We start from the raw sequence: 11,797 nt of genomic DNA on the forward strand, positions 1-11,797 counted from the left end.
CATTTAAGATTTGTAATACTAATTTGACCTATTATGATGTTGTGTCATGTAATTTGTGGGATCAATTCACTGTGTTTTTACACTGATGGGACTAGATGGGATTCAGCTGAGCATACGTTTACCTTTAACCTGGAGTTTTACAGCATTTAGTCAAAGGTTTTTCTTACTGAATCCTTCTGTACATTGACCGTGAGTGTACAGCACTCTCATGGAAAGACGATAAACAACAAACTTCCTCATGACCTTTTGAACATTAATTTTTAATGTCAAATATTTCTTCACACACTTTTGTCTGGCATTATTGTAACGTGGTGTAAAAATGTATTTAAAAAAAGAATAGAAAAGAAATTCAAAAATCCAGGAAACCCAGTTATACACAACTAATTATCCCTGTAGATTAACAGTTAAGGTAATTCATATAAATGTATTAAATTCCAAAAATGTCAATGTCACCCCTTAAGCGACATGTAGAGTAGACTGTGCTCTTACTATGAGTAAGTGGATTCCACACCCTTGCTTTCTAGAACAGTAACATTGACTGTTTTATGTGTATGGTATACATATATTTAAAAAACCCATTTACAAATAAATTAAAAATATCTAAACAACAATCCATCATAACCACATAATTCACAAAGATGCGTGTTTTAAGCCTGGAACTATTTTTGGAACCAAATGAATATGACAACTACTCCAATTTGTCGAGCAGCTGGCGAATGTCCTCTTGGCCACGATAAATTCTCTTCAGTCCTCTTGGAAGATAACGGCAGGATGAAAGGTTGAGGTAGCTTAGAGCAGTCATTTGGCCGATGACAGGCCTGCAAAAATAAAGTACAGATAGCATTTTTTAATGACAATAATTAATTAATAATTTGTATGACAATGCTAAACCTTCAGTTCTCTGGATTTACAAATGGGAATGCTCGTTTCCTACTCATACTGCAGATTGTCTTTTAAAAGTGTTGGTTCATAGTTTAACTGGATTGGGAGAGTTAAGACAACTGTACATTGAGTACCTGAGGGCAGGCGGTGTGATCCTGGTCCCACTCAGGTTTAGTGAACGAAGGGTATCTGCCTCTGTGCCGTGAGCAAGGTGACTCATCGCTGTCTCCAAGTCCTCCTCGGCGAAGAGCTGGTTTGCGATGTCAAGCTGTTGCAGTGTGCGACTCCACTTCTGGGTCACCGTGTGAAGCCCCTTCTTAGGTGATGGCAACCCAACATTGCTGCTGAAGTACTGTCCCCAGAACAGACACTCAAGCTCTGCCAAAAATAAAAGGTAGGTAGTATTGATTCACAAATAGGTTTTTGATACAACTTCAGATCACTAATATTATGAACATAGCTGGGTATTTTATTAGTAAATTCAAAAAAAGAAACATTTGTACAAGAGCTGAAATGTATCAAGAATAAAAAAGAGCAGAGCAAAAGTGCCAATTTTAAGTTATAGTGGATAAAATATGAGTATGAGCCCCAAAAAAGGTCTGATTTTAAAATCATACTTAAGTTACTTAACATCTCCAAATTGAGCAAAGTTAAAGTATAGATTGCATGACGTAGTTACCAAGACATGGTAGTAATGTGAGACCGTATGGTGTGATTCGAGAACAGCCTCGCAGGTCCAACACCCGCAGCCTGGTGGAGCCAAAGAGGATGTCCCACAAGTCTTTGTCAGTCATGTAGGAATAGGAGGTGGTTGCGATACACAGCTCCTCCAGCAACGGGAAGCCTGATGGCGAGTCAGCACCATTACGCATCGTCTTATGCAGAGGTCTGACATTCAGCATCCGGAAGGTCTGATGGGAAGCACAACAAAAGGTAGAATAGATGGAACAAGTTTCATGGGTAAACATGGTCCACGCATACAGTACACTGATTCAGATTCATTATACAGTCATGTGACACGGAAAGTATCACTAGATAGAATTGATAGCTGCAATTAATGATTATACGTATCAATGTATCTGCCGGTTATTTTCTCAATACATCATTTGGATTATAAAATGACAGAAAAGTATCAAGTGACTTTTTCCCCAATTCTTTTTTTGTTCGACCAACAGTCTAAAACCCAAAGATATTCAGTTTGCAATCATATATGACAAAGAAATGCATCACCTCCTCACATTTGAAAACCTCACATTTGGATTTTTGCTTTAAAAATGACCAGAACCATTAATCAGTTATACAAACAATTGCTAATTCATTTTCCGTTGATCGACTAAGCGATTCAGTTTCAGCGATAATAGCATTACATTTCATATGTACACAAGAGCTGCAAAATGTATTATTTAAAGCGGTCACTTTATTTATTTAGCAATGATCCACCTCCAAAGAAAGGAAAATACAGTTACATAAAAGATGATCACACAATTACCATTACAATTCTGTAACATTTACATATTGTCACAATGATCACATATTATGTAGGAAACTGAACAATGTGATTATTTGTTTACCTTGAGTTTAGGGCATGCCATCTGTAGTGCCTGGATGCAAACGGGAAGTTCACAATCTTTACTGTCGAGCTTTGTGTTGACCTCCAGGAACTCCAAATCAGGACAATTCCCCTTCTGAAAAGACAAATACCATTTAATGAGTGAAGAATGTTCATCTGTCCTCCGGAGCTCGGGCTTTGTGTAATACATGCATTAAAAAGCATACAGTTAGGAGAGAAAATGGACGTGGGGCTTACGGTGATGGCAGTCAGAAGTCTGTCATTCTTTAGTCCATGAGTGAACAAGATTTGTTTGATCTGGCTCCCGTGATTTTCGAGGTACTCCAGGAGTCCCTCAACCTGAAACTACAACAAAGACTAATGTTATACTAATTATCATTTAAACATGTACCTAAACAGGTGGTAAATGAACACCTGTGACTGGTGTATCAAATTGGACAATAACTATGAATTATTAAGCGATCCTATTCCTTTTGATCCTTCATGCCTATAAGTAGACAAACTTAGATGTCTAACTGTTGGATCATTTATTGACCTGTGTAGACAGGGAGCCCATAATAAAGACGGTGAGCGCACACACACACACACACACACACACACACACACACACACACACACACACACACACACACACACACACACACACACACACACACACACACACACACACACACACACACACACACACACACACACACACACACACACACACACACACACACACACACACACACACACACACACACACACACACACACACACACACACACACACACACACACACACACACACACACACACACCTTGGGAGTTTCTTAAGATTTGAACCCTGAATGAAAAAAGTTTGACTGAATAAATGAATGAATATTCTTAACCTGAAGCTGTCAGGTTTAATGCTGACGGCTGCAGATCATTTTACGATAAATCTACCACCAACATCAACAACATTTTTTTATCTTGAAACTAAAACAACAACCGAGCTGGTTCTTGATGTACCTCAGAATACTGGAGATTCATGCTTTGTAGAGACCGGCCGTGTAGAGCAAGTGTGTGGAAGGCTGTCGCTGTCAGGCCCGTACAGTAGGAGAGCTTCAGGGAGCGAAGGTGAGGGCAGAACTGAGACACAACCTAAATTTGATCACAACATAAGTATATAAGCATATTATTTATCAGGCAATATTTTGTTTACACATGTATATACAGTATACATACACACATACATATATAATATATATATATATATATATATATATATACACACACACATTATATATATATATATATATATATATATATATATATATGTATATATATATATATATATATATATATATATATATGTAAACACACACACACACACACACACACACACACACACATATATACACAATTACGTATACTAATTACTTTCATTATTGATTTATCAACTGGTTATATATTATTATTTTCTTGATTCATTGTCTTGTATTTTAAAATTATAATTTATCTCTACCCAAGTTAAAGTATTAATATTTTCAAACAAGAAATATATTATTTAGCTTCATTGTCAGGAATGACAAATAACAAATAAAATTCTACAGCAAATATTTTTGGATAAAATATGAAAGAAACATGATCAACATCAAAATAGCCAATCTTTTCAGTTCATAAGCTTATAAAGTAGTAGATTGGAAGGACAGATATCTGGTCTTGACGACTTACCTCTACTGCATAGGTAACATTCTTTGACCAGTGACAGAGAGAGAAGTCTCGTAGCTGAGAGAATCTAGAGAACAAGAAGTGCAGTTTATACTCGTACTCTACTTTTAAGATATCCAAAATATAAGACAGGTAGATCAGCAGACACTACATCGAAGCTCACATAAAACTAATAATACAGACCTGTTCTGTGCCAGCCAGTTGAAAGTGTCTTTAATCTTCTTCTCAGTTTTAGGTAGCTGGGATTTCCCTGGTGCGATCCAGCAGTGACCTACAGTCACTTTACGCCACAGGGCCGGACTGGAGGCAGCAGCGTTCCACAGACGACAAACTCTCCCCACCCTGCACCAGAAGCACAGACCAAACCAGAATTAGCACCTTGAATGCCTCTGCCAATCAGTCAAGTTGCAGTTCACATCCACGAGTGTCCAAATTGTCGTAACGTTATCCTATTTGTGTCAAATTCTCATAGTTAGCATATGAATAATGGTCAAAAACGTTTTTGACCACCAAATTCTAATCAGTTCATCCTTGAGCTCAGGTGGACGTTTGAGCCAAATGTGAAGGACATTCCCTCCATGCGTCCCTGAGATGAACGGACGGACGTACAGACTTCAGGAAGTTTGGACGATCAACCCAAAAACATGATGCCTCTGGCCACAGGGGCATGACAAGTTTATAATGATACTTATAAAATAACATTAATAAATGTATTGAAGTCTGAATGTTTGCTGGTTTTCTTGGTCTTCTATTTTAGTCAATTTAAATAATGTGGGTGTTGGACTGGTGGTCAAACCATTTTAAGACAGGCATTCTGAAACTTGATGGACCAAATGATTAAGGCAGTTTAAACAATATTTCCAAAAGTAATAATTATTTGCAATCCTGATCATGATCTTGTTTATGTACAAAGAATCACACATGACATGAAATTGATTGTCAATGCAATGAAATGTGTAAAACTGTTATGCATTGAGCTATGATCATATACTCAAAATGTGTTTACACTGAAAGTCGACAGATGATATTATAAAGAAGGATCTACCATTCTTATGCCCTATATATTAATGAGGTCATAATATAAAGCTTTTAATTTTGAAGTATTCAGGAATCATCAGATCAAATATGTGTATTACCTGCAGAGAAACGGTACAGCACCATCTTGGACGACCACCATCTGAAAAATACTGATGAGCACCTCCTCAGGAAGACTCTGACCCCATCTGTGGTCTGTCGCTTTCTGCGGCACAAACAAGTTAGTGTCCTCTTTTTCCTCGGCAACTGGCTTATTTGCCAGTTTAGGCCTTGTACGGACTGTCTTTATTTTCTTAATCTGATTAGCTTTCCCTTTTCCTTTCACAAGCTTCTTCTTTTTGCTTCCCTTCTTTGGGGGGGCCCAGGCTGAACCATCGTACTGAGAAGTAGAACTCGATATGACAAGAAGCATGTCTTCCCCTTGATGGACAGTGTAGCCAAGCTGGGCAGGCCTGGAGACTCTGGCCTTTTTATGCTTCTTGGCTTTTGCATTTGTAGGCTTACCATTGGTCCTCTTCAAAGATGGCTTCCTTGGCTTTGTTGGTCCATCGTCTCCTTGACCAGATGTATTTGATGTGCTTGGCGCTGTGTCTTCTCTTCTTTCACTGTGGGTTAACGCCACTGCTTCTGGGGAGTCCATTGTCCGCTATTTATTCTTTATCCCAAGCTTTATTCAAAGAAAGTAGGACATTGGCGGCGAAGTGACATATCGGCATCTGAAAATAGAAATCAGAATAAGATCAGTCTGTATTGCTAAGAATGCGAGAGTATTTTTACATTATTGCGTGAGTGAAACTATAAAAAGTGCTAATATAATGATATGCAGTTGAGTTGTATGCAATCTTCCAGTATGTAAGGTAACCTGTGCAGACCGTTTGTGATCGAGGTCCAAGGACACGTTAGGACTCCATGGGTCCTGTTTCAGTCGTCTGCCGACGTTTAGCGTATTAAAATAATCTTGATGATGGAGGACCAAGACAAGTTTACGTCTTACACACTAACTTGGTCGTTTTCGGATGTGTTTTCTATTTTGAAACATGCGTGCGCATCCTCGAGTGTTTGTAAACGGAAGCCCAAACAGTCACATCCATTCAAGATGTAGCATTAGTTAATAAATCACAATACAACGCTTTCGGAGGCGTTAAATACAAACTAAACATATACACATCATATCATCAATGCATGGCAACCTTAATGTGTTAACTAGCACTTAGCTAAAAGAATCAAATAGGCTGTTAACGTTAACTAAGCTAACGTTACTGGTACAATTACCGAGTCGCCATGTAGCTAAGTGTAGCTTAACAAACCTAGCAGAACAATGGCATAGCAACTAGTGTCACTTTAACAACAAATACTATTAAAATGTATGTTTTCTGAAATAAAATAAAAGTGTACTATCTTGCTATTTTGCATTACCTGCTGCTAGTTTACCGAGGCGGCTCGCAGCCTCCAGCTCCAGCTCCAGTCTCAGTAGTAGACCCACAATGCATTTCACATCTCCTCTATGATTGGTGTAAACCTCGGCAACAGCCCGCCTTCCGTAAAACTATCCAATCACTGACCAGTCCACTGGTCTGTTTTGACTTCACCACGCTGTGTTGTGCAGATCGGGAACGAAGACGAGTTTCACGGTGGTGTAGCCTCCGGGTAAGAATTTACGCTTTAATAACACTTTTACTGCTCGTACATTTTAAATGATTTGTAAAAGATACAGCGTGGAGCATTGCGCTTCTGCTGTGGTGTTATTCACGGAGCATTGTAGCTTAGTATGCTGTATATCGTGCAGGCAAAGTTGGTACAAACACTAGCGAGTTGCTTATAAAAAAGGCTAACATTAGCATGCAGAGGTCGGGCAACGTGAGCGATCGGTTGCGGATGTCTCCTTAATGCGCGTTGTGTAACGTTCTGGACACCGTGAGCGCCAGTGATGCACATTGATTGTCTATGGATGTTAATCATTCTGAAAATAAATTAAAAGTATTATTCTCGCATGATTCTTGATTGCTGTTAATTGTTTAATGTTATTGTCCAATGTTGCACCACCCGCCATGACACATTCCTTGTATGTGAAAACATACGTGGCAATAAAAGGTTCTGATTCTGATGAGTACAGCTAATGAGGCATATCCCGGGACTGTGGGTGGCACAAAATAATCCAGATGTACACAAATCACCCAGATCTACTCTAAATAACCCAGATCTACTCTAAATAATCCAGATGTACACAAATCACCCAGATATACTCTAAATAACCCAGATCTACTCTAAATAACCCAGATGTACACAAATCACCCAGATATACTCTAAATAACCCAGATCTACTCTAAATAACCCAGATGTACACACATTTCCAGCGTATACCTTTCATAAAGTAATGCAGTCTAATACAACAACCCTGCAGTAAACTGGAGTTCTGTTGAAACTGTTTTGAAGATGATGGCCAGCTTGTCACCTGTGGTGTGTTACGATGAGAGGCGTTTGCAGTACTCTGTCCCTACTCTGTACATCAACCAGGGTGGACCACATTTAAGGGACATCTTTCAGTACATCCATCCATTTTCAATACCGCTTAGCCTCATTAGGGTCGCGGGGGCGCTGGAGCCTATCCCAGCTGACATAGGGCGAAGGCAGGGGACACCCTGGACAGGCCGCCAGTCCATCGAGGGCACATGTAGGGACATACAACCATTCACTCTCACATTCACACCTATGGGAGATTTAGAGATCAATTAACCTGCAGCATGTCTTTGGACTGTGGGAGGAAGCCGGAGAGCCCGGAGAGAACCCACGCTGCCACGGGGAGAACATGCAAACTCCACACAGAAGGACCGCTCATCTTTCAGTACAACACAATACAATTCAAGCACCACCTAAAACTGCTAGAGTGTTTAGATCAATTTAGCAACATTAATGTAAACTGGAACGACCGGTAAATGATGGAATACGTTTACAACTTATTTTCTTTTTTCAGGGAAGGAAAAGAGTTTCTTCACTGTGATGTCATCATGCACCATAGTGCCGGCGGGAGGCCTTTCTTCTGGAGGGGACACCACTGAAAGTAGGACACTTGTTCCTGTTCTGTTTCACCTCTTCGCTCATTCAGGAGCACACACAATATATGAAACACGGACGGAGAAATATAAGGAAATGTTACTTATTATGGTCTTACTTCTGTGGTGGTATATTTGTCTCCAGATGTTTGTTTCCTCTGCTTTATGAGAGTGAAAGAAATATATAGCTGTCCTAAACTGTAACTTGTGTAAAACAGCCATAGTTATAATAGGGATGTTGGACATCAAAAACACAAATCAAAAATTAACTATTCAATTTTGCTTCTAAATGCTGATGATTGCAACTTTTTTTCTTTCTGTGTACCTCCTTTTTGAAAACAGCACACAATGGAGGAGGGCCAAAATGTCTCTCTTTGTGGTAAAGCAGCTGTACCTGAAGATAATCTGAGTAAGTGAAACAGCCATGTAGTAATGATGCTATTATGACCTATTTCTCTACATAATACATGTAATACTGAACTTTATTATTTATTTATTTTTTGCATTATTGTATATTTATAGCACAACCCCAATACTAACCGAAAACTTTGCATCTTCAGTGGTTACATTGTAATTTTCCCGAAAGCTCAAATAAATATTTAATCCCGTACAATCGCACCATGTTTTAGCGACCTTCTCGTGCACTACTTTTCTGCTCACTCTCCAACTTTTTGGTTTTTCAGGAGACGAGTACTTTTGGAAGCTTGTTGCGGACTTCATTGGTCCTCAATCGGGAGAAGGGCTCGAGCTGGAAAAGGCACCATGCAAGACTAGACTTTTAGTTCAAGTAGGACTTATGAGAGAGGACAATAATTTCCCCTGGACTGGCGTTGTATATTGGCTCACGAAAATCTTCCCCAGCCATCAGTCGGCTGACTTTCGGCGTTTGATTGAAAGAGGCATCGCAACGACGTTGAGCCTCGAAAGTGATGCGAGGCTGACCTTCCTAGAGTCAGACGCCAACTTTAACTTTGTCGGCCCGATATGCGACAGCATAGGAGTTGAACGGCAACATCTTTTAGAAATGAGGGATTTTTCGGAGCGAGCGCAGTCGATCGAAGTCACAAATGGATTGATTCTCGAGTTGAGCAACTTTGTCACCAGGGAGAAAATCGCACCGGTTGTTTTAGTCACTTGGCTTAGAAATTTCAACTCTGAGTTCTGTGAGAATGGGAATATTCAAAAAGCGTATAAAGTCCTCAGGCCCAAGATAAAAAAAATTAAAACTGCATTACCGCAATTATGAGACAAGGAGTCACAGGAGGAATGCGGCGATGGAAAATCTGCGTCAGACCCCGTTTGAACTGGTGCGGAAAAAGATGCCAAGATTTATTGTGAAGAAACGCATGAAGAGAGAGGACGCGATACATTACGAAAAAGTTACAATCAAGGAGGAATACGAGAGCGATGAAATCATGCAAGACGAAGCGCCCGAGGTGAACAGAGAGCGCGTGAGGAAAATAATCCTAAAAGACGAAGTCTCTGTATGCGATGAGAATGGTGACGATTTGGAATCCAACAGTGACGAAGAAACCTCGGATGAAAAACCAGAGCCGCTGACCCTGCTCGACATTGCCATGGTGTCTGTCCAAAAGCTGTCATGCATGTACGGTGTGAAGAACGAAGCGTGCCAGCAGGTTTGCTTGGATCTCCTCAAAAATCAGTACGCTCTGACGTGCAAGGAGCATCCGGCCATGGCAGAGTTTGAGAAGAAACTTGACGCGCTCTGTGAGGACGTGTCACTCGTTTATCCGGTGGTGTTTTTAAACTACAACGCCAACTTCCTCGTCGAGATGCACGACGCCGTGGAGCAGCAGATCATGAACTTCGAAAAAGAGATTATTCTGTCGACGGGAGAGAAACTTGGCCGCGACAAGCTCCCCAAATTCGGGGACTTTGTGAATTTGTCCGAAAGTGCCACGTCGCGCTACATCCACATGGCTTGCGATGTCGTGAGTCCCGGCGTCCCCGGCACGCAGAACTACAGGAAGCACTGGGTAGCCTTCTGTGAGGAAAAGAAAAACCCCTCCAGGCTTTCAGTAAATCAGTCGAATCAATTCACCAGCTACTTTGAATCTGCGGCGGGTCTCATCCACCATCACAAAGAGATGGCGCTCTTCTTCTCCGATTTGCTGTCGATGAACAACGACAAGTGCCCAAACATTATTCTGGAGTGCGTTGCTGCCGATGCCAGTGATCCTGTGATACAGAGCCTCGTGTGTGTTCTGGCCATCGTTTATTGCAAAATCCTCGGCCCTTACTGGCAGCTCCTGAAAAGCGGGGCCGAGTACTCTCTCTTCAGCCAGTACATGCTCTGTCTCTACCAAAAGTTCCTTGATTGGTCCAAAGATCCTTCAACCCTGCTGGAACCCGAAGAGGCCATGAATGTTTTTCTGCAGTTCCCATTGCAGGAGAAAACCTTTGACGGAGTGTTTCATTACTGTGGCCAGTGGCACACGAACAGGGACCTAATCCGAGCGTGCCTGAAGAAGATGGTAAAGGTGATTGCGGCCGTCACTGAGGAACACCTCAAGGATTTCCTGCCAGGAGGAACATTTTCTACCGTCCCTTCACCAGATCTGAGTTTACGACTGGTGAGTTGCACGTTCTCCGTGTTGATGGCGGAGTATCCCTCCAGCCAGCCGTACCCTGACAAGAAGAGGAAGTTCTCTAAGCGCTCCTCGCGCAAGAGCTTGGGAAGCTCTCAGGAAGATGATGGCCGATCTGGTGCATCTGACGGCAGCTCCGATGATTCTTGTGCTTGGCGGGCGAAACATGCTACCCAAATTGACCAGAGGGATGAGCACAGTCCGCAGATGAGGAAAATGGTCAAAAAAGAAAAGTCACCCGAAGAGGAGAACATGGATAGGGACTACATAATAGCCACGGTGAGCAGAAACGGAGGGCCATGCAAGTCGCAGCAGGATGTCGACAAAATGATGCTGCGCTTTGACGGGAAATCCCGAGCTGAGAAACGGGAAGCAGTCCGTTGTGAGGTCTTGTACCAGAAGATGGTTATGAACAACACGGACCGGAACTTGTACTGCGTCTTTAGCAACGTCACAAAAATGGTAATGAAGCTGAAGGTCGCACTTCCCCGAGTAAAGCCTGGCTACTCTCTCGTTTGGGCGCCCAGAAAGACCAAAATAAAGCCTGTGCTCCAAGACCTGAAGGATGCTGCAGCTGGTCGGAGTGAAAATGGAGGAACATGAGAGCTTTTATGGCATCTTCAAATTATGAAGTTTGATTATTATACTTTTGATATTGCCTTAATAATTGGCATGCTGCTGTTTTGTAACGAGGCTTTTTCATGAAAGTTTACCTTTTTTTGTCACCGAGAAGAAAATGTATATTCAAGATCAGTCAATAACCATGCTGACTTAAAAGATGTATAAACGAACCACTGACAGAATAAACAACGTTGTCCATATTTAGTTGTTTCCTTCGCTAATATAGTAATTGAGACGAGTTCAGTCTTTCAAAATCAACTCTGCTCTAGTTAATTTCCCAGCATCTGTCAGGGTTTTGGTTGGCGTAAGTCACATAATAACTCTTGTGTTTCT

General features: G+C 41.2%; 2 protein-coding genes across 2 annotated transcripts; one reads left to right on the plus strand and one right to left on the minus strand.

The window, feature by feature from the left end:
• Positions 1-239: 239 nt before the first annotated feature.
• fbxl6 (F-box and leucine-rich repeat protein 6) lies at positions 240-6,679 on the minus strand. Its single transcript, XM_034545999.1, has 10 exons — positions 6,601-6,679; positions 5,286-5,900; positions 4,333-4,491; positions 4,153-4,216; positions 3,448-3,579; positions 2,690-2,797; positions 2,454-2,567; positions 1,562-1,793; positions 1,017-1,260; positions 240-818 (listed from the first exon to the last, which is right to left on the minus strand). Exons 2-10 carry the CDS (start codon positions 5,822-5,824, stop codon positions 689-691), a joined length of 1,722 nt encoding a protein of 573 aa, XP_034401890.1. The 5' UTR covers positions 5,825-5,900; positions 6,601-6,679; the 3' UTR covers positions 240-688.
• An 82-nt stretch (positions 6,680-6,761) lies between these two features.
• Positions 6,762-11,664, plus strand: LOC117738898. Its single transcript, XM_034545053.1, has 4 exons — positions 6,762-6,831; positions 8,156-8,242; positions 8,577-8,643; positions 8,918-11,664. The coding sequence occupies exon 4, from the start codon at positions 9,509-9,511 to the stop codon at positions 11,444-11,446; it is 1,938 nt and encodes a 645-aa protein (XP_034400944.1). The 5' UTR covers positions 6,762-6,831; positions 8,156-8,242; positions 8,577-8,643; positions 8,918-9,508; the 3' UTR covers positions 11,447-11,664.
• Positions 11,665-11,797: the final 133 nt, after the last annotated feature.

This window comes from Cyclopterus lumpus, chromosome 11, assembly GCF_009769545.1.
Source record: "Cyclopterus lumpus isolate fCycLum1 chromosome 11, fCycLum1.pri, whole genome shotgun sequence".
NCBI lineage: Eukaryota > Metazoa > Chordata > Actinopteri > Perciformes > Cyclopteridae > Cyclopterus > Cyclopterus lumpus.

Bases quoted from the DNA above. Each gene is read 5' to 3' on its own strand.
- LOC117738898 (XM_034545053.1), top strand. From the start codon at position 9,509: ATGGAAAATCTGCGTCAGACCCCGTTTGAACTGGTGCGGAAAAAGATG.
- fbxl6 (XM_034545999.1), bottom strand. From the start codon at position 5,824: ATGGACTCCCCAGAAGCAGTGGCGTTAACCCACAGTGAAAGAAGAGAA. The intron at 4,492-5,285 runs GTAATACACATA...CTTCTGGTGCAG, and splicing joins GCTGTACCGTTTCTCTGCAG to GGTGGGGAGAGTTTGTCGTC. The intron at 819-1,016 runs GTACTCAATGTA...TTATTTTTGCAG, and splicing joins ATCACACCGCCTGCCCTCAG to GCCTGTCATCGGCCAAATGA.